Source organism: Podarcis gaigeae (genome assembly GCF_964106915.1).
Source record: "Podarcis gaigeae genome assembly, chromosome: 4".
Lineage (NCBI taxonomy): Eukaryota > Metazoa > Chordata > Lepidosauria > Squamata > Lacertidae > Podarcis > Podarcis gaigeae.
The window spans coordinates 55,218,940-55,239,822 of NC_139677.1; the positions used below are offsets into that span (position 1 = coordinate 55,218,940).

General features: G+C 38.9%; 1 protein-coding gene across 6 annotated transcripts in view; it reads right to left on the reverse strand.

Moving 5' to 3' along the window:
• Nucleotides 1-20,883, reverse strand: part of ITSN1 (intersectin 1) — an 87,566-nt gene that overhangs the window by 20,271 nt on the left and 46,412 nt on the right. For 4 of the 6 annotated variants that reach the window (XM_083735077.1, XM_083735079.1, XM_083735078.1 and 1 more), the window contains 10 exons: nucleotides 19,563-19,684; nucleotides 18,385-18,632; nucleotides 17,307-17,466; nucleotides 15,563-15,768; nucleotides 14,351-14,430; nucleotides 13,507-13,673; nucleotides 12,738-12,783; nucleotides 12,022-12,143; nucleotides 10,327-10,444; nucleotides 7,033-7,224 (listed from right to left, as the gene is read on the reverse strand). In XM_083735077.1, coding sequence (XP_083591203.1) covers nucleotides 7,033-7,224; nucleotides 10,327-10,444; nucleotides 12,022-12,143; nucleotides 12,738-12,783; nucleotides 13,507-13,673; nucleotides 14,351-14,430; nucleotides 15,563-15,768; nucleotides 17,307-17,466; nucleotides 18,385-18,632; nucleotides 19,563-19,684 — 1,461 coding nt within the window. Of the gene's footprint in view, nucleotides 1-5,250; nucleotides 6,729-7,032; nucleotides 7,225-10,326; nucleotides 10,445-12,021; nucleotides 12,144-12,737; nucleotides 12,784-13,506; nucleotides 13,674-14,350; nucleotides 14,431-15,562; nucleotides 15,769-17,306; nucleotides 17,467-18,384; nucleotides 18,633-19,562; nucleotides 19,685-20,883 lie in introns of those variants that run through there. The other 2 variants (XM_083735082.1, XM_083735081.1) reach the window with 1 other exon arrangement.

Consider the following 20,883-nt stretch of genomic DNA (forward strand, 5'->3'; position numbering starts at 1 on the left):
GCCCAATGAAAGTAATTAACCACAGAAAAAGTGTATATAGGAGCAGGGGAAAGAGAAAATCACCAACAAATAAATAAAAATTAAGACACATAATTGTTGGAGATCCCTGTGGATCATCCAAAACCTCTTGACTGTATACAGCCCACAGGTCATTGGTTAGCTACCCTTGATATATATGATTATGTCAGAATTTTAATACGGCAATTTGTAATGAAAGACAAGTTCTGTATGAAGATCGTTTTAATAGTATTTCAAATATGCAAAATACCTTACAATCTTTGTGGCACCTTAGAGCTCAATACACTTGACCAGCATAATTAGGGTACCATTTCAATGGAAGGCCATATTCTTAGAATGCTGCTGGATGCTACAATATTCTCTTTTTCTGGCTGTCTTGCACTAATTTATCCAATTAATTTAGTAAACTTGGTGATTTGCTAGAGAAGAGACTCTAGAAATGGGAGAGACTCAACTTATGAAATTTCAAAGACCTGGAGTGGTTTCTTATGGCCATCAGAGCGAAGCTAGAATTTGAGGGAGCCAGCTCTACCTGCCTTTGGTTTTAATGGAGTTATTACCCAATGACAGTGGTGGGATGAGACCAATAAATCCATTGGTGTCAGCTCACAGATGTAAAGTATGCAAGTTACTATAATTCAGGACCTTGTAAATGGACTGCTCTGCCATTCTGGTCAACATGATAGAATAGTTAAGCAACAAATTACTGCACATAAATTCAGATTCTTCTTAAAAATGTCATAGAACCACTGTCAGCCCTTTTATTTTGTGGCCTCAATTGTTCACAGAAACATTCTCTCTCGCCATCAGGGTGTGTGTGCAGTGGCAGCACACATCTGATACTCAAAAGCACATTACCTCTGAACAGATTGGGTTCCAAAGAACTAGCCTTACAAATAGCTTTTGATCATTTGCCCTGCATTTACTTTCTTTCTTGCTCCTGTTGACGCAGAAAGCTGGAATTCCCTAATCTTGGCCCAGAAAACCAGTTCTCGTTTTTATTTTCACTGCTCTGGAGATGCAGCCAAGTGATTAAAACAAACCCAGGTCCAAAGCAATAGGTCTTCTGCAATACAAATCAAGCATCTCTTGCTTCTTTGAATTCACACACTCTCTGAAGAGGAGTTCAAAGTCATGATCTGAAGTAATTGGTTAGTTTTTTACATTCAAAGTAAGGAATGCATGGGCCATTCATATTCAGGTTAAATGAGCAGCGAAGAGATTTATGTATAGGAGAGGGGAGACGAATGTTCAGTGTTCATAATACTCTAGAGTAGAGCCACTGAAATCACACTATGTTCCTATCCCGAGGCTCACTTTCCGACTTCTGTTCTCTACTCAACACATGCAGCTCATGGGTAACTAGTTTATCCATTCAATTTAGTTTGTTTTGATCACTGGCTTTAACAAAACATGCAACAGAACAAAAACAATAAAACAAACCAATAATCGGGCAGTAAAGAAAGGAGCAGATACAAAAGGGCCCCATTGGTGTTAAAACTGCCCAATGTCAAGTGACACACAGTAGCAAACATGCTACTTTTTTTACTCTTACTTTTTTGTATTAGTGAATAATTAATTTCTGGTGGTTGGACCAAAGTTTATGAACTTACAGGAGCAAATGTAGAAGTCTTCCATTGAAATAATTCCTGAAAAGGCCATATCATTGGATGAAACTTTGGTTTTGTAGAGCCAGGTCCTTTAACAAGTCCATATAAATTGATGAGACATTGCCTCTATTTTCAACATAACAGAAGACGCTTCTAGAAAATAACATTCCAGTTCTATGGCTGTCAATATATCATATGCACTTTGGTGACTTATGGCCAAACATGATCATTTTAGCCTTATAATAATTTGTGGCCTGAAGACTTCTGGCTTAGGGCAGTGGGCAAGTGGTGTTAAGCCTATGTGAGGGTGGGAGAGAAGCACTAAATACTCATAATAAAACCGAAAACGTTGCTTTGTTTACGTATTTTAAAAATACGTTAAAAAAAATAAATTGGGGCAAGGATACAATCTTGTTTCACTACCTAGGTAGTTGGACCACTTTTTAATCAGCAAGCCTATGGAAGATAGCACTTATTCTCCATACTGTATCTTAATTGCTGTCAATAATCTGCACTCAACATTGCTTTCAGGAAGTTTTTATTTTGATTTCTCAATCACCTTTATCAAAGGCTGCCTTGAAGTCCACGAAGGGAGCATGCCCCGACTGACATCTGCATTAATGTATACATGAAATACAAATCCTAGCACAAGAGGTGTAGAAATACCCAGCTCTAAAGCCTGCATTTCCATCTGGAAAAAACCCTCCCTCAGATTCAGCCCACATCTGAAATTTTAACAGCAAAATGTTGGGATGATGCTTTGCCAGAATTTTGAGATGAACAGGCCTATAGTTTCAAGCTATATTTGTTCCTCTGTTTTATTTATTTATTAAAAGTATATACTGCCCTTCATCAAAGGATCACAGGACAGCTTACAGTATAAAAACATCAAAATATGTAACATTATAATGAATAAAGCGATAACCACCACCCTGCAGAGCTTAAAAGGCTAAATGCTTACTTAGTCAAAGGCCTGAGAGAGGAGGAATGTTTTTGCCTGGCACCTAAAGATATGAACGAAGGTGCCAGCAAGCTTCCCTTGGGAGAGCATTCCGCAAACAGGGGGCCACCACAGAGAAGGCCCATTCTCATGTTGCCACCCTCTCTTGTGTTTGTATCGGAACAATATAAATTATAGACTGGAGGCACAAGTCCAACAGAACAATTTCCCTTGGATGAATTCTTGCTGATCCATACTGAATTTAAATATTTCACTGGATTTACCAACTTCGACAAAATATTTGTGTACTTGCTCCTGTACTTCAACTGCCTGGCTGTCTTGTAAGGCTCCCAGTAAACAGATTACAGGTTAGACCAATTTATTTAGCACCATAGCTTGATGACATCTTATTAAACACAGAATAAAAATGACGCTCCCATGCCAAGTTTGAGAGGTTGGAAGTAATGGAGCGGCAGTAGCTGCAGCACCTCTCACCCACCATTCCAAGAAGTATGAGAGCAAAATCCAAACAGAGATAGTTCACAGTGTCTCTTCAAGTCCAGAAGCTCTTTTAGCTGTCACACTTGTTTTTCTTTCTTTATTAAGAGTTCCATGCCACCCTTCACTAAAATAGCCACAGGACAGTTTACAAAAAATAAATGAATTACATAATAAGCAAAAACATTAAGAATCTCTCTCATCAATTACCTAAATAACATTGTTAGCTGCATTAAAAGCCTCTAAAACCCTGACAAATAGGGTTAGTTTTTACCAGGCATCTAAAATACATAAGGTTGGAGGCAGCAGTTCTTCAGGGAAGAGGTCATTCCACACACACTAAGCTACCACTGAGAGGACTATTTTTTAAAATAAGTAAATAAAATAAGCTGGATTTTCAATTTTATCCACTTTAAACTTTCAATTTTATGCAGCTCTCAAACCTTATATTCAGTGTACTTAAAACTGAATCAGGTGGATCAATCCTAGAAAAAGAATTAGGGCATTTGAGTTGAAGCTACCGAAAGTGTCTTTGAAATACCCTATTATCACTCTGTGCACAACTAAACGCTGGCAGAGAAATTCTCAAGGTTCACGAGTTCTGTAAATACATATGAAAACCTGTTGAATTTATCCTTAATACTCTCATCAAAGTCTTGTTCCATTTAAGGTGCTCTGTGCCTCCAAGTTCTAGATTATTACTATCTGGAGAGTGCTATTAAAGCTTACTTTTGTCTGCTGAAACTTTAAAGATCACCAGCCAATCATCACAGCTACATGGTAGCAGCTCAGTGTTAAGATAATGCTTCCATTGTAGAGATGTAGAGACAGTCCACAATGCTGGATCCCAAGGCAAAAATAAAATGTAGTATCTCCATTTTGATCCTCAGATACCTTATCATTCAATAATCCGGTTTAATTTATAAAAGGGTCTTCACAAAGTGCATGCCTTCAGAGTTTAACATCCCTCAGGGGCCAGAAGAAATATTCCATCTAGTTTGTTATTAGCATTTGCATTTCTACAGGATGAGTTGTGCAAAGGCTTTAAAGTAAACATTTCACCAACAATAAGACAAGGTAATTTTCTTGTCTAGTGAAGTACTTCTGCATGAGTGCATAAAACTATAGAAGATAAGGTTAAAGCTTCCTTCAAGGATTAGATTTCTCTTGCCCTAGACGGCCACAAGGCACTTTGAAGAAGGCCTACTCTGCACTGAGATTCTGCAGTCCAGAACATTAAATTCACTGACCACTTTGAGAAACCTCAGTGTATTAATTTTCTGCAGTGAATGGAATGGATGGCAATTTAATCAAAATCAAGGGAACTTGATACCACAAAATACACTGGGGATTAGGGTGTTAATTCCATTTCAGTCTTTTGGCAGCCCTAGTTATGGTGGTAAGGTAAGTTAATTTAAAGTTGTTGCAGCTAACCCTTCACTGCCTTCCCATTGCCAATTTTCATGTTGTTGCTTATGCTGGACAAGATTACATCACAGTGCTAGCTGGGCTCCACTGTCTTCAAATGGTTGACTCTACTATGGTCTCACAAAACACATTTTAATTATCAATATATTTATTTTTTAAAAACACTGCCAGGTTCAATTGCCTTTTTGCATCTTTTTATCATCCTATATAGCCCAGAACTGTTGTTTATAATTAGACTATTATGATTATTTTAAATTGTTAATTCACTGCAACGCACATGAAATTGGCTAAATGATTGTTAGGAAGTTAAGTGGCAGGCACTCTAGATATAAAAGGTATAGAATGGTATTTTAAACATCATGCTAGATAAAATAATGTGGCCCTATTGAAGTGTACAGCAGAATCGGATCATAAGGGAATGTTCTTTTATGTAATCAAAAATATATTGACAGAGAAAGAGACCACAATCGAGAAGGAGCAAAGAAAACAAATAAGTGACCTCATATATAATGGATAAAAAGCAGCACCTTTATAGTAACAAGATGAAAACCCCACAGCAACCATTTAAAAATGGCATTACTGAAACACTGGCATTAGGGATGCATGTTGAAAAACAACCAGCTGTCCTTGGGTATTTAAAAAGTAGCCACTGCTGATCATGGTCAGCAATGAAAAACCTGAAGTTTGGACTATTCTCTCGCAGTTAGTGTCACTTGCTAAATATACACAGTAACAATAAAACAGAGACATTTAGTCTAGCTTTTATATGAAGAATTTAATTATCTATACATGTAGCTAATTGTAAAGGCTGTATTACAGTTGTTAAAGCTGCAGGTTTCATATATTTATATATTTTACATTCATATCAATTAAAATACTGAAGTGCAATTGAATAAGGAACTTCACTTGTTCTTTGCACCACATGAATGAAGATAAAAGGAATTCTACATCGCCAGCATGAAATTTAGAAATAGAAGAAATACATAAACAAAAAGAAAAATGTTAAAGTTATTAGTAGAGTTGCTATATTGTGCTTGAGGCATAGGGCTTTTCTTCCTATGTGCTGGCCGCACCAGGCAATAAAGAGCTTATAACTAATATTTAAAAGACAAACATAGCTTAGAGTACAGCACAGCTACATAAAATTTGACTATAAGCTCCATTTAATGTTACTTGTATAAATTCCACAGTCTAGTTTAAAAAATGTAAACATTGGAAATTAATTGCAGGAAGGTATTTCTATACATTCTTTTTGTCAAGATAAGATAATTACTTCCTCAAGGGATGCTGTTCCATAGTTATTAACGTAACAGTGATGATAAAACGTAACTTGAAAAAAGTCATGTTAATTCTGAAGAAACAGATAAATGTACTCTTTTGATTTTATACCAAAATGCCAAAAAAATAAAAAATAAAATCTGAGACACAGAACAGAAAGGTGCTTACTATATGTAGTTACAAATAAGAGTGCAAAATATAACATAATGGGAATAACTGCATTATACATGTATATTCTTTCTTGCACATGGAAGGAAATTAATTTCTTATCCATGATGAATTACACGCACAAACATTCACTACAAGAACATGTAACAGTACAAGAAACAAAATACCTTAGTTGAACTTGTAATTGAGCACATTTTAATTTCCGTTAAACCAAACCAGACTAAATCCTGTTTTAGTAGTACACAAAAAGAAAAAAAAAAGACAGACACCAACAACATTGGGACAAGTGAAAAAGCAAAAATACAAGTCTCAGATTTATGGACATTTGGAACAATTTTAATAGCACATGCAGCATTCCTTGATAGTGGGTCTTTTTGCAATAACAAAATTGCAATGACAAAATGCTTGTTTTTCTTTAAAAGGCTAAAATAGGCATTTAAAAATATTTCTACTACTGAAAGCACCTGTGCCAAGGTGGAGAAATAGGTGGGTAACTATGAAAGCCACAAAAGGACCCACTATCCTGTGTTGTTGTTTTTTTGTCTTTTTGTAATTTTGCATCTATATCTGTAGATATTAAATAAAAACATTGCGATTACATGCAACTAATGTAAAATGAGGTAAACTGCTCTGCAGTGTGTTCTTCTACTCAGAAGGCAGTAGATGATCATGCTGGAAGTCACATGATCAAGGCTGCATCTCCCATCATCCCTCTGGACAGTGATATGGGATAGTGGGTCTCTTTGAGGACTTTCAAGCCTGAGTGGGGGATGGACAACATATGATTCCTAGAAAAAGGAGGAAAACAACACATAAGCAAAACAAAACAATGAGCAAAATTCAAGCTAGGAAAATGAGCCAGGCATGTAAACAGCATGGTGCAAAAATGATAAAGGTAACATGCTACAAGGGGGATGGAACTAAAAACCAACACAAGTTTAGGCTTGCAATATAGAAGGTCTTCAAAGAGAGTTAGGCAAATATATAGCAGTGGCCAAGCTTCTGCAAAATACAGCAGAATCACAGCAATGCTGCATGTTTCTTTAAAAAAAATACTATGTAAGCAACTACTGAGATAAAATAGTCACTTACATTGCTGGCTTGGGTCCATATCTGTTGTCAGTTTCACATAGTTGGATGGGAAGAGACCCACTTGCCCATTCACTTCTCCTTTCCACCAGTCTGGGTCTTCCTTATTAAGGACGTTAATGATCTGGCCTTTGCTGAATGCTAATTCATCATCATTCTGTGCAATGTAGTCATACATACCAATTACTTGGCACACTGTTAAGACAACAAACAACATTTGAAACTGATAATATCCATGTCTACATATTTTTGAAACAATATGCTAGTGCTCCTAAAACACCTCCCCACTTAACTCACTATATTGTTACTACATAGAAGAAGAAGAAGAAGAGTTTGGATTTGATATTCCACTTTAGCACTTCCCTAAGGAGTCTCAAAGCGGCTAACAATCTCCTTTTCCTTTCCTTTCACACAAGAAACACTCTGTGAGGTGAGTGAGGCTGAGAGACTTCAGAGAAGTGTGACTAGCCCAAGGTGACCCAGCAGCTGCATGTGGAGGAGTAGGGAATCAAACCCAGTTCACCAGATTACGAGTCCACCACTCTTTAACCACTACACCACACTGGCTCTGTGCTTTAAAAGAAGAAGCTAAGCTATCAGGTCACCAATTAAAAAGTTAATTCCACCTCTCAGCTCACGAAAGGGGGTATAAGTGCACCCACTGACCTCACTCTAGCACATCTCAGTTCTAAACTATGACAATCTCACCTAATTGCTATTTTACTAGGGACCAAAAATAGGGATATTGTTAACTCAAGTTTTTTTGAAATGCTTAGCAAAATTGGGGAAATGTGGTGATGAATACACTAGCCAGAAGATCACCAGATCTTCTGAAGATCAGAGAAATGATGTATTTCAATGTGACCAACACAGCAACTTTAAATGACCATAATGAGCAGGCTGACTTCACCAGTCAAAGAATACAACAGAGTGTGGGAATATTTCAACATGTAGAAATTCCAGAGGAAATAATCATCAAACTGGATCAATACATTAAGATACTATTAGGGGTAAACATTCAAATTGATGGTTTCCATAGAGTGCTATGATCAAGGGGCTTGTATTCCATGAAGAATTAAGTAAGCATCCCACTAGCACAATGATTTCTACTTGCACAATAGGACTCCCCCCACTCCACCCTTAAACCTCTCCTTTCTCCAACCCTCTGAAGCAGATTTGGGGAGAGAGTGCTGTGCACACAGTGGAGGACAGGGTGGGATGTCCTGTTGCATAAGAATAAATCCTTTCACTGATAGGACAAAGGAGCTGGATACCACCCATAGTCTACAGCAGGGGTTGTCAACCTGGTTCCTACCACCCACTAGTGGGTGCTTCAGGATTCTAGGTGGGCGGTAGGGGGTTCTACGTAACAAGCTGAATCCTCCTTCCATTGAGCACTGGTGGGCAGTAAGGAAATTCTACCATCAAGAAAGATGCATTAGTGGGCGGTAAGTATAAAAGGTTTGACTACCACGGTCTACAGAATCCTATCAAACAAAGTCTATATATATCTATGTACTTTTAAAATCACTCTGCTTTGTTTATATGTTCTCTTGACTTAAAGAAGATTCTGACCTATACTGTTTTAGATGTGAGTTGTGATAATGAATCTAACAATTCTTCAAGAGCATGCAAATGATGGTGTTAGATCGGTGGATAAGATACATTCTACATCTGCACCAAAATTACCATCATATGTACATTGATTTTTAATCACTAATTATTATACTGAAGAACCATCTTACTCCCACTGTTGCACCTATCATTCTTTATGAAGAATTACAACTGGATATACAGCCCAAAATTATTACAGAAACTATTTCCATTTGGATGGATATTTCTCATCTTTCAACTAGCTTGGCTGAAAACAACACACAATAGTAGATTGTAAGCCATATGAACTTCTGCCCCCTGCAATGAATAGTATATTTATTTAGTGTATTTATGTATCACCCATCACAATACTTTTACAGGGCAGTTTCCAACATGACTTAAACAAAATAATTATAAAATATACAATAAATCCATTAAAATTAATAGATATTAGATAATGCACAAATTAAAATAGCGATTAAAACAGTGAGGTAACTCCCAGTGTAGTAAAATAAAATACAGCACCATTTTAAAAGTACAAACTTTTATAAAGCTAGCACCAGGCAAGTAGGTGTTAGGAAGGAGATGCAGGACATTATTTCATCACCATCATCAATTTAAGTGGTTTTCAATCTATGTTTGATGGACTGATGAAATAGTTTAGAAGCTTATAAAGGGCTCCTTAATGAGAAAAGTCAAGCATGGTGGACAAGCTTAACTGAAAGACAGCTTGGTTACAACTACCTATTTCAATCTGCAATGTAAGGCTGCAGGGGAGCATTAGGTATATTCTAGGGTACACTCTCCAGTCACACAGGGAGATAGATGTCAGTATATGAGAACAACGCAGCTGCAGACAGCCAGCTTGTTCACATCACATGATGCGGCTAGCTGTGGGAAAGAATTTCCCGCGGAAGTTCACAGGCTTCTCAGAGCTCTGTGAAGAATGTAATTTGAAACCTTCCATTTGCGTATGTACAGGAAGTTTGTCAGACTTGCTAGAAGAACTGAATTGATCGGACATGTTTTTCTGTAGTGCTGTAAAGGTCAGAAATAAAAGAATGTAAATAGACGTTTCTGACTGTCTCCTTTTCCCTGCTAGGGAAGCAGGAGGAGGGGGTGTGCATTTACCCACACTGGGAAAATGTCGCCTATCAAAATCTCCCTGGTCTGTCTGGTATGTCAGCCAGAGGAGGTTACCGGTAAACAAGCTCCGAGAACAGTGTGAGGGGCCAGCCTCTCTGGAGGGGGCTTGTAAACCAACAAGTGGTAGCAGAGCTCGATGGTTGCTACAACAAGTGGTAGCACGGTGGATGGCTGAGACTGTGCAGCACTGCTAAAGACGGCTGTAGAACCAGGTGGGAGACTTTTTTTGCTGATAAGCAACGATCCACGGACCTCTGCGATTGCTGATTTATAGCTGGATGGTGAGCGCGAATTGTCAACCAGAGGAGGTTACCGGTAAACAAGCTCCGAGGACAGTGTGAGGGGCCAGCCTCCCTGGGGGGGGGCTTGTAAACCAGCAATAATGAGTCCCCAAAGCCTGTCCAGCACTCTTCTGCATTACCCTGGGGGTTTCACAGCTGAGATTCATGCAACCGTTAAATTTATATGAAAAAGGTCCTCTGAACATAGAAAGTTTGGAAACCTCCTGATCTAAAGCATAGGCAATAACATGTAATCAAATGCTACAGTATTACTTACCTGAAGGTAACACTACTGATTTAGATGGCTCGGTTGGTGTAGTTTTACTAGTACCAGGACTTAAGAGTTTCACATAGTTAGCAGGAAACCATCCTATCTGTCGTTTTTTCCCACGAGCCTAGTAAGAAAACAATAGCTTAGAATTTTGACTATCAAAATTATCTTGGCAGGAGCAGCTCTGTCTGAATTCTGTATTTGAAATACAAAAAAAAACCAGTCACTCAACAGTGCAGTGCTCTGAACTTGTTCAAAGTTTAGAGTTTGGATAAGGATGAACAGAAGCAATATGCAGTGTTCAATGCCTCCCTGAAGCCCTCAATATATCACATAAGAACAGCCTCATGGATCAGGTGAATGGCTCCTCTAGTCCAGCATCCTGTTCTCACAGTGGCCAGGTAAATGCCTATGGGAAAGTTGTAAGAAGCAGAAGAGCACTCTCCCATCTTGCAATTTCCAGCAACTGGTATTCAGAAGCATACAGCCTCCAACTGTGGAGATGGAGCATGCTGTTCTGGACCCACAGAAAAAGCTTATTGGATGTGCAAGACGCAAACTAGAAAGGGTGAGTCAGGAAAATCCCATTGCACAAATGGAACTCCACCCAGAGTTGTTTGGATCTAAGTTTATGGATGGAATTCAACTTTGGAATTCATTTCAGGCAAGCAGAAATGAACTGACAGAACCATCTTCCCACAGAGCCAATTGCCGGGGGGACAAAGGGGGGAAACCATGTTGCACTAGCAGGATCCCATTAGCGTGACTGTTTAGCTGACTTTGGCCTTAGGCCTTTGAAAATAGTATATCAGATTGTCAATACTGTACCCTAAAGTATGGCCCTCCTAATAAAGTTGACCTGATTTTCCATTAGCTATGGCTGTAAATGTAATGACATCTGTTGCTGTGTGGTAAGTGGTTAAGTAGATATCGCTGCCTCATCAATACACTTCCTTTACTGCATTGCAAAAAGTGAATTACAGATCTGATAGTTTTGACATTATCAAGAAAAAAATTGCCAAGGACCTCTAGCCCCTAGTATGGACCACAGATTTCAAAAGCAACTCTTAATAGTTGAGGTAACAACTATTCATTTTGTCCTGTTTTGACATTCATTATCATCCAGGGAGAAATAATTCTTAAATCATCACTCTCTTTACTGGTATAGCTCCTTTTAAACAGGAGGTTTTTATATGCTGTTTTTATATATTTCCATTCTTTCTAAGTTTTAATGCCATTAACTGTGTATGTGCAAAGCCTAATTAAGCAAAGGTATAAATACACAGCAACAGGCAAGCATGATTGCCATGGCCACAGCACCATAATCTCTTCAGTTTAAAGAGCGCTACTATCATTGCCTTCAAGGGTTTAATTCATATAGAGGGAACTGCTGTGCTGCCCTATTTAATAGTCTAAATGGGGCAGCATAGCAGTTCACTCCACACCAAATTAAAAACTACATGCCATTTTTCTCATGAGTGATGGAATTGTTACTCCAAACCTAAAAAGGAAAAGAAGTGCCAGGAAGCTGTTGATGAAAAAAATGATTGGTTTGAAAAGATATCACTTTCATTTCAGACTAGGTTTAAAAATAAATAAATAACAGCACCAGATAAATATTTCCTTTTATGTCTACAGTTTTTGTAGCTTTCATTCTCTTTATACATAAGTAAAAGCTAAGAGCCAAAAATAGTCACTAACTTGAAGCTCTCCTTCCCACCATCCACCAGGATTCTTCTTCCTGATAAGTATTAGCTGACCAGGAGCAAGCGTAAGCTGTTCAGGACCTGTTGCTATGTACGAAGCAATAACTTGAGCAATTTCTGTTAATTCAAAAAGAAATTATTTTCATTAATCTGAAAATCACTTCCATTGTATTGTGTCTCCAATTGTTATAGTGTGGTTCTTGCCATTTCATCTACGGATTGCAAATAGAACAGTTTTCAATATAGCTATCAGGGAGTTTCTGTTTTTTAAACAGCAAAATTAGACCACACCAGAAACAATTGAATGATATGATGCAATGTAATCAGAACATTTTACTACACTACTTCAATTTATGCTTCCTCTTAAGCTAATCACTTGAAGGTCAGTTGTAATAGGAGCTCCAACAACGCAGTGCTGAGCTAAATGTAATGCCAGTCCTCAACACTGTGTTCTAAAAAGAAAGTCATGTGTCTCAAAGCTCATTATCAATTAGAGGATAAAGAGTCAGGCACCCCATCTTACAAAATCTTCACATTTATATTTCATGCAGAAGTGCCTGTAAGTCATGCCACTGGTATGATATTAAAAAGCTGTAGGGCAAATGCACTTATTCTTTAAAATCCTTTGTATAGTTATATCTGTACAATGATACAAGAGCGGGAAAAGAATTATTTTGAAAAAGTTATTTTGTTTCTCAGAGTACAGCTTACCAGGTTTCTTGCCTAAGCTTCCTGTTTTTCCAGCTGTTCCAGGCACCTTTAAATAATAGAACAAACATAACTCACACTTCCATAGAGAACATGGCAAGCTGCTTTGGAAATAGAGAAATTTTCAAAACTGTAATATTGTAACGTAAGATATTCTGCTGCTGAAAGTAAGTGGCAAAAGTCTCACAGGGTTCATGTAAGCCCTTGGGCAAAGTACAAGTCCTCATTCCTGGACTAGGTATAGAGCAAGGAAAATTGATAGTTCTCATATATGGGAGCCCTTTTCTATTATTCCTATCTTAAATGACAACATTAGAGTTAGAGCTATGTATACTCTGATGAAGGAAAACAGAACCTGCGTTCTGGCAATCCGAACTGGGCACCAAGAAAGTTTGCAGACATGAGGGCAAATCTGCTTAATTTAATTTGCATAATGTCATCTGGGTTCTTTTCACTTTGACTTCCAACAACAGCAATTGCACACACACATGACACAGCTACTGTATTACATGCAGATATAACATGTAAAAACACAAGCAATTTTACAGGATTGTCACACATTACAGTCTACATGAATGTTTAACGTAGGCAATTTGTAAATGTGTCAAGTCATATTCAGTAATTCTGAAAGTCAAACATAATACCACCTTGTGGTATACTGAAATCTAAATCCATTCTACTTTCAACTCTGCTTTATAAAATTAGCCCTCCACATGTGACCCACTAATTATTAGTTTTTTTAATAAAATGCATGCATATGTGTGCATTTTACCTCAGAGTCTTTGAGTCTAACATAGTTAGATGGAAATACTCCTGATTTATCGCCCAACGTTCCTGTCCACCAGTCTCCATCCTTCTTGGTCACAAGAATTAAATCCCCTTGCTGAAATGTTAAATCTCCTTGTTCAGAACTTTCGTAAGTGTACATGGCAACATATTCTGGAGGGAGGAAATTTTTAGAAATGAGAAGGTGCTTGTCAATCATATTGTCCTAATGCCCAACAGAAAAAGGGTAATGTAATACAGGATACATTCTGCTCTCAAGTGCAGTGGTACCTCGGGTTAAGAACTTAATTCATTCTGGAGGTCTGTTCTTAACCTGAAACTGTTCTTAACCTGAAGCACCACTTTAGCTAATGGGGCCTTCTGCTGCCGCCGCACCACTGGAGCACAATTTCTGTTCTCATCCTGAAGCAAAGTTCTTAACCCGAGGTACTATTTCTGGGTTAGCAGAGTCTGTAACCTGAAGCATCTGTAACCCAAGGTACCACTGTACTGAAATCCACCAGCTATTTCTGTTCTCACAAAATGACTTCAAGCCAGTGCAAGATGAAAACAAGGCCTGAGGCTCATAACAATCAATAATAGTTTGTCATAATGTGCAAACTGTGCAACTTAGTTATCAAAACAATTGCTTTGCAGAAAATGTAACACAGGAAAGTTTGACGATACTGTTTATTTCACATAGTTTTGCTCTCAAACACCCAGTATTTAGGCAACAGTATCAACTACAACAACTTTATTATTTACATGCCACCCATCAGACTGAGTTCCCCTGGCCACTCTGGGCAACAAATCATGGTATCTTCAGGACTCTCCAGTTAAAACATTCTTACCTTCCCCTGAAACTGAAGATTTTGTAACTGGTGATGTTCTCTTCAGGTTAGCAGGACTCTCTGAAGACCCAGAATCCATGCTTAAAGAAACAAGTGTAAACATTTTATTGTCTAAATTAATATGGTTACAGAATATGAAAAGAGTGCAGAGCACAATGATAAAAGTAGAAGTATTTCTTTTATAAACATTGTTCTAATTTTTATTTGCAATCTTAATAGTACTTCCACATCGTACAAAAGTAGTTAAGTCTTCATCAGTCCCCTCTAGGGATGGATAGTTTGAGGGTGTGAGACGCTGCCTTGTCTGAGCATTTAACCCATCAAAGGAAGGTTCTAAGATGGGTCTCCGTTTATATGCTTTATAAATAAAAATAGTGAACTGCATGGGCCTCCAACAACACAAAGCTCTGTGTGGTGAGGCTATTTTATTGATATGTTCCAAAATGTCCCTTTGTGGAATCTACTTTATTAAGATTTCTGGAAAAACATACTGAACTTTGTTTGTTTATTTTTTCTAAATGCAATAATGTGCTCCACACAATTCTTGTTCTTTGTTTTATTTGTGTTGTGCTTATTAAGTTTCCAAAAACAACAGTTTTTTTGAAGGTACTTAATACTTCCTCTGCCTCTCTTTTGTTAAAGGCACTCGGACTACCGTCCTATACATGCACATTAAAGAGAAACATGGCAAGGGCCTAAATAAAATTTTAGTGGGATTCTTTTCAAATGTTATTACACACCAGGGCTTCTGTCCCTGCTTGCTGCGCTCACCAGCTCTGCCTACTCCTGTGCCAATCGCACTTTCCCCACACCTGACCCCTCCCTTTACACCTCACCCACCCCTCTCGTCTCCCCCCCCCCCACAGCTTGCCCCCCTCTCTCCTTTCACAGCCCAGCTCAACCTCCACCCACTTTTAAAAGAGGGGAGTGCTTTACATAGCGCCTTGCTAAACACTCTGTGAAGCGACTCTGCCCCCCTCCTCTCTGCAGCTTCACAGCACAGCTTACTATACTGCTTTGTGAAGCATCTCTTCTTCCCACAGTAAACGCCTGCCACTAGTGCTGCTTCCTGACTCTCCTGCCTGCCAATTGTCACTCTGGAGTTGGTGTAGCTGCCAATGAACTGCACATGAACTGCAGAACATGATGGCAGCTTTAAACTTTTATGTATAGAAACAGAAAGGTCCTATAACGTCTGACAAAATCAAATACCTTGTTGATTTCCTTATAGGACCTGAAATAAGCTTCACATAGGATTTAGGAAACCAGCCTTTTTGCCCTTGAACTTCTCCAAACCACCACATATCTTGCTGTTCTAACACCGTGATAATATCATTCTTGTTAAAATTAAGATGGTTGTCCTTTTTGGCTCTCCAAGGATACAGGGCCTGTGCTTGAAGTCCCTCCACTTTTTCACCCTGGTTAGATATAGGAAGAGAACAGTAATTTAAGCAGTGTATTTCAGGAAACAAGGGTGGTTTATCATGATTTCTAAGCTCTTCCCATCTACTCCCTAAGAGTAAATGGTTTCTTGCATTTGCATGATTTGTACACCGCAATTCATTCTATCTGCATGAATAGATAGAATTCATGGGCCAGTCGTGACCGACTCTAGGGTTGCGCGCTCATCTCGCTCAAGAGGCCGGGAGCCGGCGCTGTCCGAAGACACTTCAGGGTCACGTGGCCAGCATGACTAAGCTGCATCTGGCGAGCCAGCACCAGCGCCGCACACGGAAACGCCGTTTACCTTCCCGCTAGAAAGCGGTCCCTATTTATCTACTTGCACTTAGGGGTGCTTTTGAACTGCTAGGTAGGCAGGAGCTGGGACCGAACGACGGGAGTTCACCTCGCCATGGGGATTCGAACCGCCGACCTTTCGATCAGCAGGTCCTAGGCTCTGTGGTTTAACCCACAGCGCCACCCGCGTCCCTTTTTTATTTGCAAGTACTTAACATGAAAAGCTGTATTGTTTGTCATCAAGTTTGCTTGTATCAAGTTTGTATCTACACTGTCTGGAAGTGGCTTTCCAGGATTTCAGGCAGCAGTTATTTCTACCCACAGCAGAGACGTCAACTGCTAGGCATGTGCTCTCCCACTGAACTACTCCTGGAAAGGACTGCTTTACTGAGAAGCTTATTTATATTTAACACACATGAAAACTATTTCATAATTTTAAAGGCTGACTTTAATGCATATAGCAAATGTACAAAATTATTTTGAGTTTGTCATTGTGCCACTATGTTTACATGGTATCAGGGTAGCACTACTGTGCACACCAGAGCTTTCCAAACTTTTCATGCTGGTGACACACTTTTTAGACATGCATCATTTCGCAACACAGTAACTCAGTTTAACTAGCAAACCAAAGTCCCATGGAGAGTGTTCGCACAACACACCTACACACTTCAGCCAAAACACTAATGTCTTGCGACACACGCTTTGGAAAGCTCTGGGGTACACTAATGACTGGAGAATCAGGAATACAGTCATACCTCTGGTTGCTAATGTGATCTGTGTGGGAAGCACGTTTGCAACCCACAGTGTTTGCAGCCTGAAGTGCAGGGTCTGTGCACGTGTGTGACGCGATTTGGCGTTTCTGCACATGCACGTGATGACATTTTGCGCTTCTGTGCCGAAACACGGAAGTAATCCGTTCTGGTACTTCTGGGTTCGGCACAGTCCACAACCCGAAAATGTGCAAGCCGCAGCGTTCATAACCCAAGGTATGACTGTACCTGAAATGTTAATCACACTTATCATTCCAACTCTACAATTATATGATTCTATGTCTATATATGGAAACTTGTGCTATTTTAGCCCCCTCCCCATTTATTTGTGTGATAATTATTTGTGTGATAATCTTAGAACTAACTAATGCAGTACACAACATTAAACATAACTTTAGGCTTACAACCACATAGTACTACTCCACTCCTGTTGTGAAATGACAACTCACCTGACCCAAGACAGGAGAAGGAGATGATCCAGTAACAGTGGCTGGGGTGAAGGCAGATCTTTGCCTCAACTGCCCTGTGCTTGGAACAGTAAGGGAAGGTTGTGCTGCCCAAGCATCCCAGTTATCAGTCTCTTGTTTATCACTAGTACTTGCTGGCCATCTGAAAAAGAAAGGTATGACAGGTCTGAACTGAAAAAACACACAATTCTGTTCCTCTTATTTCTTGACTATTGCATGCTCTTCAAATTAATGCTTATTCCTGCCCAGACCGTATTATCCTAAATCTCCCTCATCTACAAAATATTCACTACTGCTGTGGCAATCTTTACCCAAACCTGAGAACTCAGAAAGAGATACTGATATTCACCAGCACATTTTTGCGGCAATGGTATTAGCTGGGCGCTGGTGCTTCTTCTTCAGACACTTAGGATCAGCTAAGAGGAACCAGCAATGAAAGGCTCCCAGACAACTATGATCATATTTTGTCTTACTGCCTTTGAAGTTACATGAACGGTGTTTTTTAAAAAAACCATTTTATTTCTTTGGGTTTTTTTAAGTTTGTAATATGAGAAAAGCAATGTTTTTCCTGACAAACAAGCTTGTTTGATGTATAGGTCATGGCTACAAAGTGTAATAATATAATGTTACTAAAATTACATATACATAAAAATTGCTACCACAGAAATGAAGCAGAATCTTAAACTGGTTCTGTGAGATGACTGGTGCTCCAGAACATTGGAATTTTAAGAGAGAGAATTATTCCTGCCACCAATAGGTGGATCTGAATTCCATCCTGATGTACTCTTACATGCACAGGAGAAAATATTTTCAATAAAGCAATTCATTACCTGTGGCAGGCTAGTAGTAATTTTGTTAGTATGAACTTTTGTAAGTGTATTTGCTATGATGCTGAATTAACTTCATAATGCCACTAATATGCCATAAACAACTAAGATATTATAGGTGGCTCAACTGTTTTGCAGACTTAACTGCAAGACTACTTTAAACCATGGGGATTATTCACCTTTACAGTTATAAAGAAGAAAGAAAGGAAAATTGAACCCCAATGAAACCGTACGTTGAACTGAAGTCTGCCCAGTTGTTGGCAGTTGTACTTGAATCTGTAGGAACAGGCGGTGCCAGTGGTGTTGTGGGGGTTTCACGCAATGAAACTTTAGGTGCAGCTCCAGCATCAGTTACCGGCTTTACAGAATTTGTAATTTCATTTTCAGAAATTCTCTCTGCATAGTTTGCAGGAAACCATCCTGTTTTCCCTTTCAGTTCACCTCCAAGCCACCCAGGCTCTCCAGTTTGGCTTTCATCCACCTGTACAAATAAACCATGTATTATATAAGATACAATACACAATTAATAAATTTTCTCCAAAAAGCATGGCATCTGAAAGTTAAGGAACAGTGTTATTGCTGCATGTACTAACTATTCCATGACGTTACAACTACTTAAAAACAACAACCCAAAAGTAGTGATTATGGCTTTAATAAAATCCAAATGTGAAATAAAAGCAGATATTTTGCAGAAACTGCTGTTGTCTCAAAATAACCAGTTGCAATAAATCGATTACAGACTGCAATTTTTTTGCAGCAATGTAATCTAAATCTTTCTAGATTTTCCAAAGGGTAGGAGACACAATGAGTTGGAACAACTGTAATTGTACTGATATCTATAGATTGGTTTTTTAATGTTTTATGTTGTAAGCCGACTTCATATATTTTATTAAACTGCAGATAATAAGTACTGAAAAATGCTTCAATGAAGGTAGGAAAACACAAACAAGTGCATTCTGGGACAGCCACATCCCTCCCTCAGTTTGATTTCCTGCCTTTGACATCAAGGTGGAGCAATAGCTCATGCTGAAGACCTTTATGATCATTGGGGAAGCCTGCATTATGGGCTGCACTACTAAGACTGTGGGCAGGAAGGAACCTGATCTGGAATAAATCTCTCCCCAGTTTGGGGACAAATGATCCTTCAGATCCAAGTCTTTTTTCCTCCCCAACACACTCCCTTTTTGGCCCTACTAATGGAGCATCAACTTCATTCAGGCTAGGGCGGTGACAGTGTTCCATTTCCATTGTCAGTTCTATTTCCTCTAGGCTAAGGACACTACTTTAAGACACCACTCCATCTTAATTTGACCTTTCAGCCGCTAGGACGTTACAGTTTCACAACATGTTATCTATCATTATGATAGATACAACATTTGTGTTTTTGTGTAACACTGTATTCTTCTCTTACCATGATTATGTCTCCTGGCTGGATAGTGATTTCATCATGACTTCGGGATTCAAATGGATAAAGTGCTCGATAATAGACTATTTTTACATCTTCCGGAGCAGAAATTGTTAATGGAGCCTTTTCTATATGCACAAAAGCAAAAGCATAACAAGGTTTATTATATCTTTGAAAAAAAGGGCATTTTTGCTTGCCCAAATGTTACACTATTTTTCATTATACTTCTGCTGAACAGAATAAATGTTGTCTTCATTTTACCAAAGGAGAAACAAAGGAAAGTCAATCGCATTTGCATGTAAAACTTTTGAAACTAAGTCAGAATCTAATCTGTATGTGATTTTGTTTTTACTGTGTTGTATCTAAATACTTGAGGATGCATTGCAACAAACTCATAATTGAAATGTAATAGCCCTTATGGCCTATATACTAAAGGCCTTTGTAAATTGCACACCCATGCATACAATAAAAAGTATATTCATAGGATACATAAAATCTATGAAAAATATAATGCCTGTTTTGAGAAAACATGTTCAAAGCATTATGAAAGATAAAGTTAACTAAGCATATAGGGAAAGCTAACCTCTGGAACACCAAGCACTCCCACTCTTTACTTACATTAGGAGGGAGGGAGAGTGTGGCTGCCATCATTGATGCTGAGGGGAGCACTATAAAAGGGGTATAAATTTCTCATGCGTGTGGAGAAAGTCATGAGACAAGTCTCTCTTTTTCATAATGCTATAACCATGGCTATTCAACAACCCCAAGGTGTGGGCAATTCAGGACGGACAAAAGGAAGTACTTCTACACAGAACACTGCTGAACAATGGATTTTGCTCCAACAAGATGGAGTAATTGCCACCAACCTGGATGGCTTTAAAAGAGGGTCAAGGATGGAGGATAAGATTATCAATGGATACTAGCCATGATGGCTATTATTACTTTGGTATCATAAGCCCTATGCCTCTGAACACCAGTTGCTGGGAAAGAGGGGAGCCAATTTGGGCCCCAGGTTATGCCCAGTGTGTGCGACATCATAACATCATGCCCCCCGCCTGCCCGGCCTTGGAACCTGACTTCTGGTGCCACCGGAAGTCGGGTCCCAAGGTCTCGCAAGCCCTTTGACAGCATCTCTGAGGTCTCACGAGGCCTCCAACGTGACTTCCAGTGCTTTGCCGCGTTCACAAGCCGAAAAGACGCAACATGAACCAAACACAACACAAGGTATGACTGTACATTTTTCTCGGAGGTCCAAGACTGGAAACAATGTGTCCTGGTATCATCTAACATTGACTTCTCCCAGTGATGGAGAATCTTTATGGAACTT